The sequence below is a fragment of the Chrysochloris asiatica genome, unplaced genomic scaffold (assembly GCF_000296735.1).
Source record: "Chrysochloris asiatica unplaced genomic scaffold, ChrAsi1.0 scaffold00140, whole genome shotgun sequence".
NCBI classification, from domain to species: domain Eukaryota; kingdom Metazoa; phylum Chordata; class Mammalia; order Afrosoricida; family Chrysochloridae; genus Chrysochloris; species Chrysochloris asiatica.
In genome coordinates, this window is record NW_006408658.1 from 2,559,777 (window position 1) to 2,578,319 (window position 18,543).

Below are 18,543 nucleotides of genomic sequence, written 5' to 3' on the forward strand. Positions count from 1 at the left end.
ACCTTTGCTAGGGTTATACGGAGATGTCAGAGCCCATTCAGACTGGGCTAGGTCCTAGGACCTCAGCCTGCTCCATAGCTGACTCAGCACATATTTGTCTTCTGGCCCAGCAGCCTTGTCTCAGGTGCAAATGGCGAAGGCTTGGCCAGTGGCCCCCAGGGAGTACTGAGGGCTCTATCACAAGGATCCCCAATTTTTAATATTCCCCTAACCCTCAAAGGAGGAAAATTGTCAGAAATTTGACAGAAGCATTAATATAGTTAGCATTTGAAATTTTGGGGTTTTTATTCAACAAATACAAAGGGGTTTCAAAGAGTTCATGAAAAAATACAATTAAAGACAATGGAAAATTTCCACAACCTTTTGAAACTCCTTTGTACTTATTGAAGAGTTCTAGTGTGGCGTGATAAACACTGGACTGCTAACCTCAAGGTCGGCAGTTCAAATCCACCAGCTGCTCCTTGGAAACCCTGTGCAGGGTTGCTATGAGTTGGAACTGACTCAGTGGTACTTAACAACAACAACATACTTATTGAGCACCCATTATATGCCAGACACGATTTGTTGTTGATATTAGGTGCCATCTAGTCCATTCCAACTCTTAGCAACCCTGTGTACAAGAGAACGAATCACTGCTGGGTCCTTCGTCATCCTCACAATCACTACTGTGTTGGAGCAATACTTTAGGTGGCAGGAATACAATGGTAAACAAGACAGGCAAAACAAAATAAGGAGTCAGAGTAAATTGTTTCAAGTTTTAATAAGTGACATTAAAAAAACAAAACAAGCAAGAGCCTAATATGGCTAAATGAGGAGATCACCAAGGGCTTCTTAGAGAAGATAACATTTAAGCAGGAATTAGCTGCAAATATTGTGAAACCTCACTAGCATTTCTATTTACTCTGTGATGGGTAAATAAAGCACTTTTGCTACAAGGTGGAAACTATCAAGAAAGATTAATTATTATTAGTGTTTTCTGGAAGGATGAAACCTCTTATTTGCAGCCCATTATTGTCAGACCTTCCCTCCAGGGGATTTTTGCAAAGTATTTTGCCAGTAGGGGTGAGGGTGGAGCTGGGGCATTTGGCAGTGGTGGTATTGATCCAAAATCACTAACCCAGGGGCAAAGTGAAGAGACTTCAGAATGTCCCAAAACCACTCTGAATGGAGCTTGGAAAAAGCTGTTCTTAGATTATTTTTAAATACGCTGTTTATCTGCATATGTGGTTACAAAGTGCATACAAGTATCCGTGTTTCAAGCTGTAACCGTTTGACAGCGGGGCTTGACACTTCATACACAAAAACGTTCCAACAATAAGACAACTGAATGAGAAAATGGGCAAAAGAACTGACTAGAAATTCCACTGAAGAAGATATACACATGGTCAATAAACACATAAAATGATACTCAACAGCACTAGTCATTTTCCAAACCAGTTGTCATCAAGTTCATTTTGACTCATGGTCCATGTGTGTCAGAGTAGAGATGTGTTCCATAGAATTTTCAAGGGCTGATGTTTAAGAAGTAACTCGCTAGGACTTTCTTCTAAGGTATCTCTGGTTGGACTCAAACCTTCAACCTTTCTGTTATCCCCTAAGAGCAGTAACTCTCCCACCACCCAGAGACCCCCCATTAGTCATGGTTATTTTTAAGTGCTGTAGAGTCAATCCTGATTCATAGCTACCTTTTATAGGGTTTCTAAGGAGTGGCTGGTGGGTTAGAACCACCAACTTTGTGATTTGCAGTCCAGTGCATTATTCTGCAACACCATACCTGGGTGCTCCCACCCCCATTAATCATTGTGATGTTGTGTTGTGAAGTGCCATTGAATCGGTTCCGACCCATAGCGACCCTTATAGGGCTTCCAAGGAGCAGCTGGTGAGTTTGAACTGCCAACCTTGCTGTTCAAATGGCTTTGCAGTCTGGTGCATTAACCCACAGCGCCACACCAGGATTCCCGTTAGTCATTGTTGTTGTTGTTGTTAAGTACCGTGGAGTCAGTTCTGAGTCATAGTGTGAACCCTGCACAGGGTTTCCGAGGCTATAAATCTTTACAGGAGCAGAACGCCTCATCTTTCTCCTGCAGAACCACTGGTAGTTTCGACCTGCTGACCTTGAAGTTGGCAGCCTGACTTGAAACCACTACGTTACCAGAGCTCCTTCCCACATTAGTCATTACGTAGATGCAAATCGAGACCACAATGACATACCACTTTACCCCTTGAGTCCTGGTGTGGTGCTGTGGGTTAATGCGCCAGACTGCAAAGCCATATGGACTGCTAGGTTGGTGGTTCAAACTTACCAACTGCTCCTTGGAAACCCTATACAGCGTTTCTATGGGTCAGAACCAACTCGATGGCACTTGACAACAACAACAACAACAACAACAACAGAATGGCTATGAAGTCCTGGTGTGGTGCTGTAGGCTAATGCGTCAGACTGCAAAGTCATTTGAACTGTAAGGCCGGTGGTTCAAGTTCACCAACTGCTCCTTGGAAACCCTATACAGGGTCGCTATGGGTTGGAATCGACTCGATGGCACTTAACAACAACAACAGGACAACTATGTTGGTGAAGGTGTGAAGAAATGATGCAGTCACTATTGAAAACAATCTGATGGTTCCTCAAAAAGTTAAACAGAGAATTACTATATGACCCAGCAATTCCATTCCTAGGTGTATACCTCCAAAGGCTTGAAAGCAGAGACACAAATATTTGTTCACTAACGTTCATGTCAGCACTATTCACAATAGCCAAAAGCCTACTGGAAATATGATGACTAAAATAAGTCAGACACTTGTATGAAACTCCCAGAACAGGCGAGTGTATAGAGATCACAGTGTATTAGTGATGAGCGGGAAGGGGTGGTACTGTTAAAGGGCATTGAGCTTCTTTCTGTTAAGTGACGAAAAGTGTGGAAACAGAGCAGTGACAATTGCACAACATGGTGAATGTAGTGTCACTGAGTTAGACATGTAAAAAATGTTGAAATGGCAAATGTTTTATTATATCTGGCTTTACCACAATAAGAAAAAGTTTTAAAAAAGGAAAGAAACGCTAGTTTCTCCTCTTTTCACTTTCCTCATGGCAGAGGTAAATCAAACTATAGCAAGGTGGTCCATTCCTCTTCCCTGTCTTTATGGGCACCCTGACTCTTCACCAAGATGATAGAAATCATAGTTGGGGATCCATGGTATAGGCTATTCCCGCTGGAAAATTGAAGAAGGGGGTGGGGAACCAGTGCCAGGAATAGGGATTCAGACTTCTGTCCAGACTCTGACCTTATTTGCAGTGATGTAATCAGCTAATATTGGTATAGTCCTGGGAGGCAGCTCATTTCCACTAAGAGTGGAGGGTGGCGCTACTGACTTGGCTATATATGGAGGAGTTCCACCAGGAGCCTAGGCTGTCCTGTGGACTCTTCAGCTCAGCATGGCTTGGGTACTGGGATCACCTGCTATACTGGGCTTGTTGAGCCTGTGCTGGTCTCTGGCTCTTGCCAGCCCTCTTCCTGCGTGAGTAAAGTTGGGACGAGGGCCAGAAAACTGGGGCCTAGGCTAATGTGGGATATGGTCACTGATTTGGGGTCTGGGGTAAATTTGGGATAGAAGTCCCAGCGTGGTGCAAATAGCTAATGCACTTGGCTGATAACTGAAAACTTGGAGGTTCAAGTCCAATTAGAGGTGTCTGGGAAGAAAGACTGATAAACTACATCTGAATAATCGACCACTGAAAATCCCATGAAGCACTGCTCTATTCTGACACACATGGCGTTGCCTTGAGTTAAAATCAACTTGATGGCAACTGGTGTGGTTTAGGTTTAGAGTCAAGAGTTAAGGAAGGGAGGTTGATCCCAGGGGATCTAGATATCTACCTGCTTTCTCCCTAGGACTAGTGCCCCGGCAAATGAAGCTGAAGGTGGAAATGGGACCAAACTGGACCCAGACGTCCTTGGTGAGGCCCCAACTCCCTGAGCCTCTCTCTCTGTGTCTCTGCCTTTTATAATCTAGCTGGTCTTTAATTTTGCCATATTTCACCCCACCCGCAGAACGATGTTCGGATGGCTGGCACTTTGATGCTGTCACCCTGGATGACAATGGGACCATGCTGGTTTTTAAAGGTAGGAGGGACTATAGATGCCTCAGACTCTATCCCTTCATAGAGAGGCTCTCCAATTGCATGTGGCTTTAGGGATTTTATGAGGTTATTGCTCACAGCTTCACTGTAACTATCTCTAGGCCAAAGGTTTGTTCTGGGTCTCTGAGTGAGTGTGGATTTTTCAGGGGAGTTCGTGTGGAAGGGTTTTAAATGGGCCCGAGAGCCAATCTCAGAACACTGGAAGACTTTGACTGGTCCTGTGGATGCTGCATTCCGCCGTGGTCACGACACCGTTTACCTGATCAAGGTATGGCTGGGCCAAGGTCAGGGTTTAGCTGGAAAAGACTGGAATCTACACTAGAGACCTTCTCCACAGTGGTCCTGGCATAGAACTCTGTTAATAGGTAACAGCTTTCCTCCATCTCTGCCTTCCTTCTCTGCAGATCATCAGGCAAAAGGAGTGGATGTGCATGTGGGCAGGGGAGGTACCACACATCCAGAGACTGTCCTTCATTCTTAATCTTAGTCCTTGACCTCTCTGCTACACCTCATGCTGTTGGCTATTCTTCCCTTCTTGACAGTTTCCTGTTTTGGCTTCATGCCACTGCATTTAGGTCCTGCCAATATGACTGAGCCGCTTGTTCACTGACCACTGACACCTGGTCAAGGGCCGAGGAGAGGTTGAAGTCCAGTCAATTTTGTTTACCAAGCCATGATCCCTGGCCAAGCCAGGGGTGGCCCACACTACAAACTTTGTTTTCCCTCCTTACTCTTTCCACACTCTCCTCAGGCTTTTCACCCTCTGTCAACCCCCACATCTTCCTCAGGGATCCGTCCTAGTCTTTTTACACCTCCTGTGGGTGATCCCAATCATTGGTGTGGTTCTGAGGACTCCATGCTGTTAATATCAGATCTGGATCTCTCCTGAGTTTCAGGCATCTTTTTCCCATTTCTTAACGGACCTTTCTAATTTAGATCTCCCAAAACACAAAGCAAAACCTGTTGCCATCACTTTTGGCTCATGCAGCCCCGTGTGTTACAGAGTAGAACTGCTCTATAGGGTTTACTTGACTATATATGGCAACAAATCACCAGGACTTTTTTCTGTAGCACCATTAGATGGATTCAAATCACCAACCTTTAGGTTAAATTGTTGTGAAGTGCCAGTGAGACAGTTCAAACTCAAATAGTAACCCTGTATAAGGTTTGCAAGGAGTGGGTTTGAACCACTGACCTTGCGGTTAGCAGTCCAGTGCTTAGCCTACAGTGTCACACCAGGACTCCTTAGGTTACATGGTCAAGCACAAATCATTTGCTCCAACTAGAAAACCTTTAGATGTTCCATAGGACTTCAAGTTCAGTATTCCCCAAATTGAGTCTAGCACCTTCCTCACAAACTATCCCTTCCTCTTGTGTTTCCTCTTTCAGTAAATAGCACCAGTGTAAGCCTGGTGACTCGAAGCCAGATAGGCACAAGATGTCAAGATCCTGGTTTTCTTTCCAGGATGATCTCCTCTCTTGTCAGATTCACTGTGTGCCAGTCACATGAGACTATACAAGGGGACTTCAAAAAGCTCATGAAAAATTTCATTATCTTTTCATTCCATTTTTTCATGAACTCTTTGGAGTTTGTATAAGCTTGCTGAGCACACTGTGCTTCCTTGACTGGGCTCCCTCTTATCCTGCGCCCTCTGCTGGTAACATCCTTCCATCACTTGTCCATTAGAAAATTTCTGCTTATTTTTCAACTCTTGTCCAAAATGCTTCCTCCTCTGGGACTTAAGGAGCTCTGGTAGTGTAGTGGTCACGAATTGGGCTGCGAATTGCAAGGTCAGCAGTTCGAAACTACCAGCTGCTCCGCGGGAGAAAGATGAGGCGTTCTTCTCCCGTAAAGATTAACAGCCTTGGAAACCCTGTGCAGGGTCGCTATGAGTCGGAATCGACTCCATGGCACATAACAACAACAACTGGGACTTAGGCACTCCCCCTATATTCCTGAAACACTGCACGCTCCCCACCTTAGTGTTTCCATTGCTAAGGTTGTATGAATTCTTGCTTTTGCATATTGAACTCCTTGAAGGCAGAGGTAGGGTCTTGTCATCCCTTTATCCTGTGCCTAGCACAGCATCTGGCACACCGTATGCATTCAACAACCATTTTTGGATGAATAACAAAACAAATGAATATATGAATAGATAGATGAGTTCAGGATGACAATTTATGGACGTGTTTGCCAAGACTAGTGGTATGACAGATGTGTGCGACATTGTGTCTAAGTGTGCATGTGCTGAGATAATAGTGCCTGGGTTGTCACAAGCTGATGGTATGTATTTGTGCAGGGGATGGCACTGAGAGTGTGGGGGACAGGCGGATATTGTGTAAGTGTTGGTGTGAATGCAGAGTGGCAGCCTCAGGGAACACACAGTTCAAATGCTTGTTTTTGTATGCAGGGAGACAAAGTCTGGGTGTACCCTGCTGAGAAGGAGGAGAAAGGATATCCAAAGTTGCTCCAAGATGAATTTCCTGGAATCCCATCTCCGCTGGATGCAGCTGTGGAATGCCACCGTGGAGAGTGCCAGGAGGAGGGTGTCCTCTTCTTCCAAGGTCAGTCCAGACTGGAATCTGAGACCCTGGGTTGGTGGTAAGTTGGTGGTGCCAGTGGTTGTGTTGTCAATAATGATGGAGGTTCTGCTAGTGATGCTGATGGAACCATGTGGTTTCCTAAGAAAGAGAAGAAATACAGAAGCCAGAATGGCCTTAAGGTCAAGTGGGAGGAGGAGAGGGTGAATGGAAGTCCTGTTGGGGAAGGTAACTGGGTGCAAGGAGCCATTGAGTGAGGTAAATGGGTAAGTGCTCAACTATTAACTGAGAGGATGGCAATGAAAACCCACCCACCCAGAGCTTCTCAGAAGAAACTTCTAATAACCTACTTCTAAAAGGGCACAGCCTGGAAAACTCTATCGCGTAGTTCTCCTCTGCAAAACACAAGGTCATCATGAGTTGGAATCAACGCTACAGCAACTTTTTTTAAAAACTGAGTATAATTTTGCTAAAAGTTCCACGTTGTTCCCTATGACCCTCAGGACTTAACTTGGTATAAGTTAAGTAAGAACATAAGAATCTATGTTCCTTAATTTGGTATACAAATCTCTGCATGACTAAACCCCCTATTGATTTTCTAGCCTTCTCTTTTTTTGTACTGTTCATTAACTTGAATTTTAAGCTCTAGAAACTCTATGCTATTCTCTGTATTCACAATTTTTCTTCATGTTTTAGACTCTTTCTTCTCTCTGGAGTTCCATCTCCCCATCTTTAGCTTTCAGTTTGTTTCACTTTGTCTCGGAAGTTTCTCCTGACTCTTTCCCCTGCCCTTGTTGAGTTGATCATGTGTACTTTGCTGCCGCATTTTGTTGTATGATCACACCTCAACTGTGTCCCTGCTGGTTGGTGAACTCCATGAGCTCAGGACCATATTTGGCATGTCTTGGGGACCCAGTGCAAGAAAGGGTGAGCATAACTTGATCTAACTGAATGCTTCTCGATTGATTGGACAAAGGTAATCGCAAGTGGTTCTGGGACTTTGCTACGGGAACCAAAAAGGAGCGTTCCTGGACAGATGTGGGGAACTGCTCTTCTGCCCTGCGATGGATAGGCCGCTACTACTGCTTCCAGGGTAACCAATTCCTGCGTTTCAACCCTGTCACGGGAGAGGTGCCTCCCAGGTACCCTCTGGATGCTCGAGACTACTTCATGTCCTGCCCTGGAAGAGGTGAGAAAGCCCAAGTCCCTGAGGCCCACTAGGATTTGTCTAGATCCCCTACCTAACCTTGTAAACCCACAGGTCCCAGCCTCCATCTTAATTCTGTGTTACAACACCTTGCCCTTTACCTTAGCCCCATTTCCATCTTGGTTCTTCCCTCATGTCTTCTTATGAAAGCTATAGTTCCACTAATCCTAGCCATCTCCTCTGCCTCAGACCTCACTCTGACCTCTGGCCTTCCTCTGTGTTTCCTTCACCTATTTCTCCACACCCCCACCAGGCCATGGCGCTAGACATAGGAATGGGACCAACTATGGGAATATACCTCAGCGTTGCAGCCCAAATCTCGTCTTGTCTGCACTGCTGTCTGACACCCATGGAGCCACCTATGCCTTCAGTGGTAAGAGATGCCCCCTGTTCCTCCTGCTCTGCCCTCCATAGCTCCTATCTTTCTCACTAGGGTCTTCGATCCCTGACCTCTTCCTACCATCCACATCACTGTGGCCCTGTCTTGCTCCATCTGTCTCCCATCCTTAATACGCTCTATCATGTATCTTGTCTCCTGTTGTTGTTGTTAAGTGCTGTTGAGTTGGTTTTGACCCATAGTGACCCTGTATAGGGTTTCTGAGGAGCAGCTGGTGAGCTTGAACCACCGACCTTGCATTTCTAACCAATTGTACAGTCCAAGTGTATTAATTCACAGCCCCACACCAGGATTCCATCTCATCTCCTAGCCTGCATGTATTTCTCAACCTTGTTTTTCATCGTCCAAGTCTCTAATCTGTCTACCTCTTAACAACATCTATGGTTCTTTTCTCACATTCTCTTTGCTCATTGACTTGCCAGGTCTTCTGGTTCCCCTTGAAGTTGTACTCAGAGGCTTTGTCTTTTCCCAGGTGCCTTAGTACAGCATTTTCTGAACCTACCAAGAAGTGTTGATACCCTAGACCCTTTAGAAGATGGCTTTGTAGCCTGAGGTTTTCCCTATGAGTGGCCAATGGAGACATGTCTTTCGTGACCTGTGATATCAATTGGCAAATGTTATCTAATAATACCTAAAGATGTTCTTGGATTAAGCAGGTAGGTAGTGATGAGTCTTGCTGCACCCTTGAGAAGAGCTCCAAGAAAGAAAGTGAACAATCGTGTTATACCCAGCTTATGTATATAAGGAGCTCTGGTAGCATAGTGGTTATGAGTTGGGCTGCTAACCTCATGGTTAGCAGTTTGAAACTACTAGCAGTTCCATGGGAGAAAGATGAGGCTTTCTGCTCCCATAAAGATTTATAGTCTCGGAAACCCTATGCAGGGCAGCTATGAGTTGGAACCGACTCCATGGCACACCACCATGATGTATATAGGGTCCTGGTGTGGCACTGTGGGTTAATGCACCAGATTGCAAAGCCATTTGAACTGCAAGATCGTTGGTTTAAGCTCACCAGCTGCTCTTTGGAAACCCTATACAGGGTCGTTATGGGTCGGAACCGACTCGACGGCACTTAATGATGACAATGACTGACAATGATTTTATATATATATGATATAAATATATATATATATTTACACAAATATAAATACCTTGTATTTGTACCTGATCATATATATATATATATGTAGCTCTGGTAGCGTAGTGGTTACGAATCGGGCTGCGAACCTCAAGGTCAGCAGTTCGAAACTACCAGCCGCTCCGCAGGAGAAAGATGAGGCTTTCTGCTCCCATAAAGATTTACAACCTCGGAAACCCTGTACAGGGTCGCTATGGGTCGGAACCGACTCAACGGCACTTAACAACAATGTATACATATGATCAGGTACAAATATAAGGTAGGTGAAAATATAGAATAGTGAAAACATTTTTTTATGCTCCAACCTTATGGAAAAGTTTGGTCAGATATGGCTGCTCAGTTATAATGAAAAATGCATAGTCACTGGAAGATCATATCCCACATCAGGCATGCATGGCATAATGAAAACATAATATGGGGATGAAAACATGCACTTGTGGTGAGAATATAGCACTATATTGAGAATACATGCTGTACTAAGAGCATGAAAGTATCAGAATAATGTATCTCTATGCAGCTATAATGAGCCCTGGTGTGGCACTGTGGGTAATGTGCCAGGCAGCAAAGTCTATTTGAATCCCAAGGTCAGTGGTTCAAGCTCACCAGCCACTCCTCAGAAACCCTATACAGGGTCGCGATGGGTTGGAACCGACTTGATAGCACTTACCAACAACTTACCAATGTAAGATAAACTCCAGGCTACTTAACCACCAGGTCAGCAGTGCAAACCCACCAGCTGCTCCTTGGAAACCCTTTACAGGGTCTCTCTTTATGAGTCAGAACTGACTCCAACTACAACAACATGATGAGAACACATAAACAAAATAAGACTGAAAGGAACCAGGCACCAGAGACCACTCTGAAAAGTAAGGAGAACATGCAGCCATGAGAAGCTCACAGAGCTGTACAAAGGTCATGTGGGCATGATGAGAATGCAGCTGAAGTTAATGACTGCTCTTTACTTTGTTCCATAGCTGAAAGCACAGAGTTATTATGTTAAACACGTCAAGCTGAGGTGAGGGCGCAGCACAAATGTGACCCAGCTACTCAGCACAGTGCTGGCTCTCACCTCTCTTTTCTCTACCTCATAGCTCCTTATTTACTCCTTTTGTTTCTTCACAATTTTAACTTACACACGGACCATCCTGTTTTTCCACCTTCTAGTAGTGTGACACTACAGGATAATTCACTAGACCACAAGGTCGGTTTGAACTGTGAGGTTGGCGGTTCAAACCCACCAACTGCTCCTCAGAAACAGGGTTGCTATGAGTCAGAACCGACTCGATGGCACTTAACAACAACAACAACTTACTTTATGATCTTTCAGCTTCGGCTCCAACTGGTAACTGCCTCAGTTGCGCTTCTTTTCCTGATCAGAATTCCAGAGAGGAGATCTAATTGTCCTAGGCCATATTTTCAAACCAGACTATATTAAAGTGCTGGTCAGCCTATGTTTTGGTTACTGAGAGGTTAGGAGCTCATCAGTTAATCCCTCTACACAAAGGGCATCAAGGCACTGGACGGCACTGACTCTCGAAGCAGGGGCAGTAAGCATTGTAGTTTAAGTAGGAGGGGAAACCCCACCTTCAACGTGCCAAGTACATAGCTTTCAAAAGAATTTGTGGCTGTCACGAGAACCCCACCCATTTAATTCAACAAATAATTATTGAATACCTGATCAGTACTGATACTGTTCCGTGTACTCAGTTATAGTAATCACCATGACAGACAAGATGTCTATCCTCATAGATCCTGCTAGAAGGAGAGAGGACGCTCCCTGATGAAGAGAAAGAAGGAAAGAGAGTACTTTCATAGAGTCTAAGAGGTGGAATGGAAGTAAGACAGGACAGTGGGATGGAAGTGAGCAGGATGAGGGGGGCGCGTCTCTGGGGCAATGATATTTGATCTGAAATTTCCATGATGAAAATAAATGAGCCATGCAATACACAGGAGGAAGGACCCAAGGTGGTACTGTCTTCAGCTGATTGCTAACCTAAAGGTTGGTGGTTTGAACCCACCTAACTACTGTGGAAGAAAATCCTGGTGACCTGCTTCTATGATGACTATAACCAAGAAACCCTAAAGGGGCTCAGTTCTATTCTGTAACAGATGTGGTTACCAGGAGTCAGAACTGACTTACTGACGATTCACAACACTCTCTCAATGAAGCACAGGAGAAAATGCCTCTTTGGTAGGATAACAGCAAATACTTGGATGAATCAGGAAAGAAAACCAATGTGACTTGAACAGAGTGAAGGAGCAAGGAGTTGCTTGAAAGAGATCAGAGAGGAGGCAAACCTGCTAAAGATTTTCAACTGTTCACAAACTCTTTAGAAGAGACATGATAGTTTCTCATTTTCAAAAAGATCACCGTGGCTTCTTGTGCAGAATAAGTCATAGTGGTACCGTTGTGTGAGCATGGAGTCCAGCTGGTACTTCCTATAGTAGTTCAGATAAGAGGTGATGATGGCTTGGAAGAGGATGACAGCAGCGAAGGTGGTGAAGTGTACTCATGATTTACTCTGGAGGTAAAGCTGACAGGTTAATGATAGATTGGATGTTGACTGCAGTGAAGAAGGGAAAAGAGAGGTTTCAAGAATGATTCAATTTTTGGAAATTGGGTAACTGGGCAGATAGTGTTTTGTTTTGATTTTTTTCCATTCTAAAATTGGAAACGTATAGGGGAGGACTAGAGATATGTGTGTGTATATGTATTTCTGTGTATTTGGTGGAGGCAGTAATCAAGTTGGACAAATTAAGTTTGTGGTGACTAATGAGACAGTCAAATGAGCATGTCAGCTATGGAATGAAAATTGAGTCTGAAGCTCAGCAGAAAGGTCAAAGCTGAAGTGAACAGATTGAGAAGGAATCAGCACATAGATGATATGCAAACTCCTGAGACTAGGTGAGTGAGATTAGACAGAGGGAGTGAGTGTAGACAGAGAAGAAAAGAGGCCCAAACTAAAGCCCTGGGAGATTTCAATATTTAGATATCAGAGAATCCAAGATCAAAGAAAAGATACTTAAAGAAGGAACTGGTGGCTGGTTAAATGCTGCTGCAAGTTAGAGTAGATGAAAACAGAGATTTGACAAAATGGAAGCTACTAGTATCTCAGTGGAGAAAGGAAATGAAAGTATATTGTAGTGGACTGAGTAAGAAAGGCTACAAGGCAGCCTAAACAACTCCTTTAATAAGTGGCTATGTGAATGAGAGAAGGCTACTCCCTTACTTGTCTGCCCAGAGTGAGAAGGCTCAGTGGAAGCTTGTTATGGTGTTCCCTTTTAATTTCTGGCCACCATATCTCATTGTCTCTGACCACATCACTGCAAATGAAAGGCAAATGGAGTCCCTCACTAATTCCTAACAACTTGACCACTGTTCTCTATGCCTGTCTTTCTGTCAGCACCTACTGACTCCAATTCCAGTCAAGTCTTAAGTGAAAAATGAATCCTGCTCTACTCCTCCCTCTCAGGACACATCCCTGCATCTGTTACTAGTCTCCTCATTACTTGGTCACTAGATCCACCTCTGTTACTCCTCAGGATCCCACTATTGGCGTTTGGACACCAGCAAGGATGGGTGGCATAGTTGGCCCATTGCTCACCAGTGGCCTCAGGGCCCTTCCACAGTGGATTCTGCCTTTACCTGGGAGGACAAACTCTATCTGATCCAGGTGTGTGCTGACCCAAGGAAAAGTCTGAGGTGGAGATCCGGGCAAGATTATCCAGCTCGGGCTTGATTACTGTCCTGTGTCCTTCAGGGCTCCCAGGTGTATGTCTTCTTGACAAAGGGCGGCTACACCCTAGTAAGTGGTTATCCAAAGCAACTTGCGAAGGAAGTCGGGAGCCCTCATGGGATGAGCCTGGACACTGTGGATGCAACCTTCACCTGCCCTGGGTCTTCTCGGCTCTACATTATGGCAGGTAAAGGGCTTCTGGGTGCTAAGGGGTGTCATGTTCTGTTGGGATGACACAGATTCACATACAAAGAGCTGGGTCAGGATCCCCACTACATGGAAGTCATGTGATGTTTGATGCTTTTTCCCCAGCACGACGGTTGTGGTGGCTGGACCTGAAGCTAGGAGCTCAAGCCCCATGGACAGAGGTTCTTTGGCCTCATGAGAAGGTCGATACGGCCCTGTGTGTGGAAAAGTCCCTTGGCCTCAACTCATGTTCTGCCAGTGGTCCCAGCTTGTACCTCATCAGTGGTCCCAATGTTTACTGCTACGGAGATGTGGACAAATTAAGTGCAGCCAAGGTCCTGCCTCAGCCCCAGAGAGTGGCCGACCTCCTTGGCTGCAATCATTCAGTGGCCTCCTGATATGAGCATGGTCCAGCTTACACCCTCAGTTTATATACAATAAAGTCAAAGTGCTTCTACACTTGAGTCTGTGGTAGTAGACCAGTCTTACTTCTTTCTTTGAATTGAGATGTTAGCAACTTCTCTTTTGTGGTTTTAAAGCTTGAATGAAGCAATGGGAAGCAAGGGAAAGGAAGGCTTAGAATAAACCTCATTTTTTCACAGATGATTCCTACATCCAGATTGTAAGATGTATTCCTGCCCAGTGGGAAAGAGAGGACCAGAGTATGAAGAAGAATGCTAGGTGTTTAGGACATTGACTAAACCCATTAACAACAGAACACAGCTTGGCCCCAAGGTGTGGGGAATAATCGGATCTGGGACATCTGTGCCTATATAAAATGGACTGGGTCAGAATTGTCATCTGAGAAGCCTCTATTTGAGAACTCTCAAATTGATGCTTCAGCTAGTTCAGGTGGCACCACACCAGAAGATAAGGTTTTGGTTCCCTAGCCATTACAGATGGAATGAGATTGAGGATGGGAGGTTGAGAGATGCCAGATGGGTATCAGAGGCAAGTTGTAGAGAAGAAAGAGGCCAGAGGGACCTGGCACCATGGAACATATTTGCAAATATGTTCCTCCCCAGTCGCCTGGTGTCTACACCATCTAGGCCAACAAGTGTTACCTTGGTCAAGACTACAATGCTTGCTTCTTTCTTTTTAAGTTTTTATTGTGAATTGAGTGATATTTTACATGGGAGAGCATCAGCTTTACATTCATCCTATCGTATTTCATTTCATTGCAATGAGTACAATCTCTTCCCTGCATCATCAAACAACCAAAGGGTACACCCCACAAGCCTGTCCCCCGGGCATCAGCACACAGCCCCTCTCCCTCCCTGAGTCCAGAGTCCCCATCTGCTCCATCTCTCCATCTCATCGTCTCTGCCTCCATCTCTAGAGTCACTCCTTTCTGGATAGTGTCCCACACTCTGCTCTTCTCACCTGATGGTCCCAGGGTCCTCCACTCCTGGACTACAAAATCAACCACTACCCTCCTTTTGTTACAAAACATCTACCTTTACATTTGCTTGCTTCTTTCTTGGTCGCAAACGAACCAAGTTTTTAGGCTCCAAACTGGCAGACAGCTATTTGTTTGTGGAGTTGGTCTGTACTGCAGGTAGTTGGGTTTCAGGTCTCTGCCCTACCTCCCTACCCCACCAGGGACAACTGAGGCTGGTAGATTTTTGTTTGTTTGTTTTACTAAAAAAGTGCCTAAGACCCTATTAGGAGAACTTTATACTATGGTTCCATCATCTTGCCCATTCTATAAAACGATTATAATATCCACTTCCCAGTGACAGTAAATATGGATTCAAATCTATTCCTCAGATTCATTCAGAAAGGTGCCCTGGAAAGAGACCCAGACTCTGGCCCACAGCCTCATCTGGCACACGTTTATTCTGTCTTGACTTGATGGCTTCTTGATTTTGAGGTTTTGTTAGGTAGAGGAGACAACTAGTAAACTAACTCATTATGGGCTTTGAATGGGAAGACAAAGCCATAGAGTGGCTACTGATGGGCTTCAGACCTTTCTAGTTCAGGAGAACTGGTCAATGTTCCTTCAATATCCTCATTGGCTGAGAAGAGTAGGTTGGATGTATCTGGGCCTATAGAACAGGATTCACTTAAGATGGGAGACTGGATAGGGCAGAGAACAGGCATTAAGGCCAGGCAGCAGGACCCTAAGGTCCTAAGGTCACTCCTAAGGAGTACTTTTTATTTTCCTATTCATTCCTGATGGTAGTTGCATGGTTCTCCTAATGGAGTTGACTGCCCTCCTTCAGCCTGAAGATAAGGCCAAGGACTCAAGTCTGGGCCTAACTAGATTGGTGTACTGAGACCACTATGGGGAGTGTAAATGGTTTTCTAGTAAACTCTGACTCTCAAACTTAACTTTCTCCTTTCTATTATCATGGCCCCTCTGTCTCCTCTCCTTTCATCTACTTACTTTACACCTCTTATGTGTGGAACAGTGTGTTAGGTAACGGGGTAATGAGATGAATCAGGCAGTTCTTCCTTCAAGAATCTGTCATTCTATTGTAATCAGGAGGAGAACCCAGATAAGGCATCAGATACACACAATAAAATGAGATGGACATTAAGTTGGAAGACTATGAGCATCAAGGAGAGTGGAGGCAGCAATGCCTGGGGTGAAGATGGGATAAGAAAAGGCTTCATATACTGCATAGTACTTGAGCTGATTTCGAAAGATGAATGGAACTTATACAATTTATTTAGCAAATATATATTAACTTGTTAAGTGCCGTCGAGTCGGTTCCAACCCATACCAACCCTGTGTAGTGTTTCCAAGGAACAACTGGTGGGTCTGAACCGCTGACCTTGAGTTTCAAACTAACCTTGCAGTCCAGCACATTATCCTGCAGTGACACACCAGGACTCTGTATATTACCTATAAGGAGCTTGGGTGGCACAGTAGCTAAGAACTTGGCTACTAACTGGAAAGCGGGCAGTCTAAACCCACCAGCTGCTTTGCAGGAGAAAGATATGGCAGTCTGCTTCTTTAAAGAAGGCAGCCTTGTAAACTCTGTGGGACAGTTCTACTCAGTCCTATGAGATAACTGTGAGTGGGAATTGACTCAACAGCAATGGGTCTGGTTTGGTAATATAGCTACCATGTCAGGGAGGATTATAGGCAGAAGTGGTAACTAGAACAAAGAAAACCAGGGGAGAAGAGATAGTCAAGAATAGGAACTACAAACAGTTTATCAGGGTTGAGTATAGGAGGTTAGTGGGCTAGTGAGAGATGAAGCTGGAGAAAAAGTCAGAGGCTTCGAATTCCATGTGAGGAGAGCACAACCATGTCAGACTAGAAAACAAGAGTGTTGCCTATCCTTGAGGCAATAGAGACCCAGTGAGGGATTTTACACAAGGGATTGGCATAAGATTTGTGCTTTAGAAAGATTACACTGACTGTAAGGAGTCCTGGTGCATAGCGAGCTATCCATTGGGCTGCTAACGACAAGGTCAGCAGTTCAAATCCACCAGCCACTCTGTGGAAGAAAGATGAGACTTTTTTGTTGTTGTTGTTGAAAGATGAGACTTTTGATTCCCATAAAGATTCACAGCCTTGGAGACCCTATGCAGTGTCACTATGAATTGGAACCAACTCAACAGTACACAACCACCATCACTACCACACTGACTGTGGTGGGGTAGACTCAGGGTGAAAGAGGGTAGAGTGGATATTGGGAGACCATTGAGGAGGTTGTTGCTATGAACCAGTGGTAGGTAGATCATGGAGACTTGAACTGAATGGAGGATATGAGCAGATAAAAAGGTAAATCTTTAGGACTTACAAATGGTGTGGAGGTGGAATGAGGGAGAGTGAAAAGTCTCATTTCCAAATTGCTTTAGTGCCCATCCTTTATTTGTTTTTAACTAAAAGATTTATTGTTAATTGGGTGAAGGTTGAAGGTTTACAAAGGAGATCAGTTTTTCATTCAACAAACAATTCATGCATATTCTGTTTCATGTCATTGATTGCAGCCCCCAGAGTGTAACATTCCAGTTGTCTCTGTTTTTCCTGTTTCCATTGTAAGACTAAGAGTAGGAAGAAGAGGCGGACTTCTTCTGAATGTTTCGCAACTTAAAACCTTATCAATAGCAGTGGAATACTGTTATATAGTATCAGAATACTGAATATTGAAACATGATGAAGAGCACCAGAATATTGTCAGATATAGTGCCAGAGGATGAGCTCCTCAGATGGAAAGGCACTCAAAATATGACCAGCGATGAGCTGTCTCCTCAAAGTAGAGTTGATTGGTTGACACAAATGGAGTAAAGCTTTCCGGACCTTCATTTGCTGATGGAGCACAATTCAAAATGAGGAGAAACCACTGCAAACATCCATTAATAAACAGAGCATGGATGAACTAAGTATGTACTAAGTATAACATCATCATTAATAATCAGAGCATGGATGTACTAAGGATGTACTAAGTATGAATCTAGGAAAATCTGAACTTGTCAAAAAAAATCCCATCAATCTCCTAGGCATTAATGAACTGAAATGGACTGCTATTGGCCATTCTGAATCTGACAATCATATGGTTTACTGTGCTGGGAATGACACATTGAAAAAGAATACCATCACATTCATCAAAAAGAACATTTCAAGATCTATCTTAAAGTACAATGCTGTCTGTGATAGGATAACAGCCATATGCCTACAAAGACCACTATTATTCAAATGTACACCACTATTATTCAAATTTATACATCAACCACTAAAGCCAGTGATGATGAAATTCAAGACTTCTACCAACTTCTTCAATCTGAAATTGATCAAACATGCAATCAAGATGCATTGATAATTACTGGTGATTGAAATGCACAGGTTGGAAACAATGAGGAGGGATCAGTAGTAGTTGGTGATAGAAATGAGGCTGGTGATTGAATAATAGAATTTTGCAAGACCAATGACTTATGCATTGCAAATACCATTTTAAAACAACATAAAAGGAGCTCACCATGTGGAATACAAAGAAATTGAATTTACTACATCTGTGGGAAGAAAAGGTGGAAAAGCTCCAAATCTTGAGCCAAAATAAGGCCAGAGGCAGACTGGAACATCCATCAATTGATCATATGCAAGTTCAGGCTGAAGCTAAAGAAAATTAAAACAAATCCACAAGAGTCAAAATATGACTTTGAACATTGTTGTTGTTGTTAAGTGCTGTCGAGTCGATTCCGACCCATAGCGACCCTGTATAGGGTTTCCAAGGAGCAGCTGGT

General features: G+C 44.1%; 1 protein-coding gene across 1 annotated transcript; it reads left to right on the plus strand.

The window, feature by feature from the left end:
- The first annotated feature begins 3,433 nt into the window (after positions 1–3,433).
- Positions 3,434–13,742, plus strand: HPX (hemopexin). The gene is made up of 10 exons (XM_006870308.1): positions 3,434–3,516; positions 3,891–3,955; positions 4,050–4,121; positions 4,285–4,406; positions 6,550–6,703; positions 7,656–7,868; positions 8,140–8,259; positions 12,965–13,095; positions 13,183–13,345; positions 13,471–13,742. Exons 1-10 carry the CDS (start codon positions 3,434–3,436, stop codon positions 13,740–13,742), a joined length of 1,395 nt encoding a protein of 464 aa, XP_006870370.1.
- Positions 13,743–18,543: the final 4,801 nt, after the last annotated feature.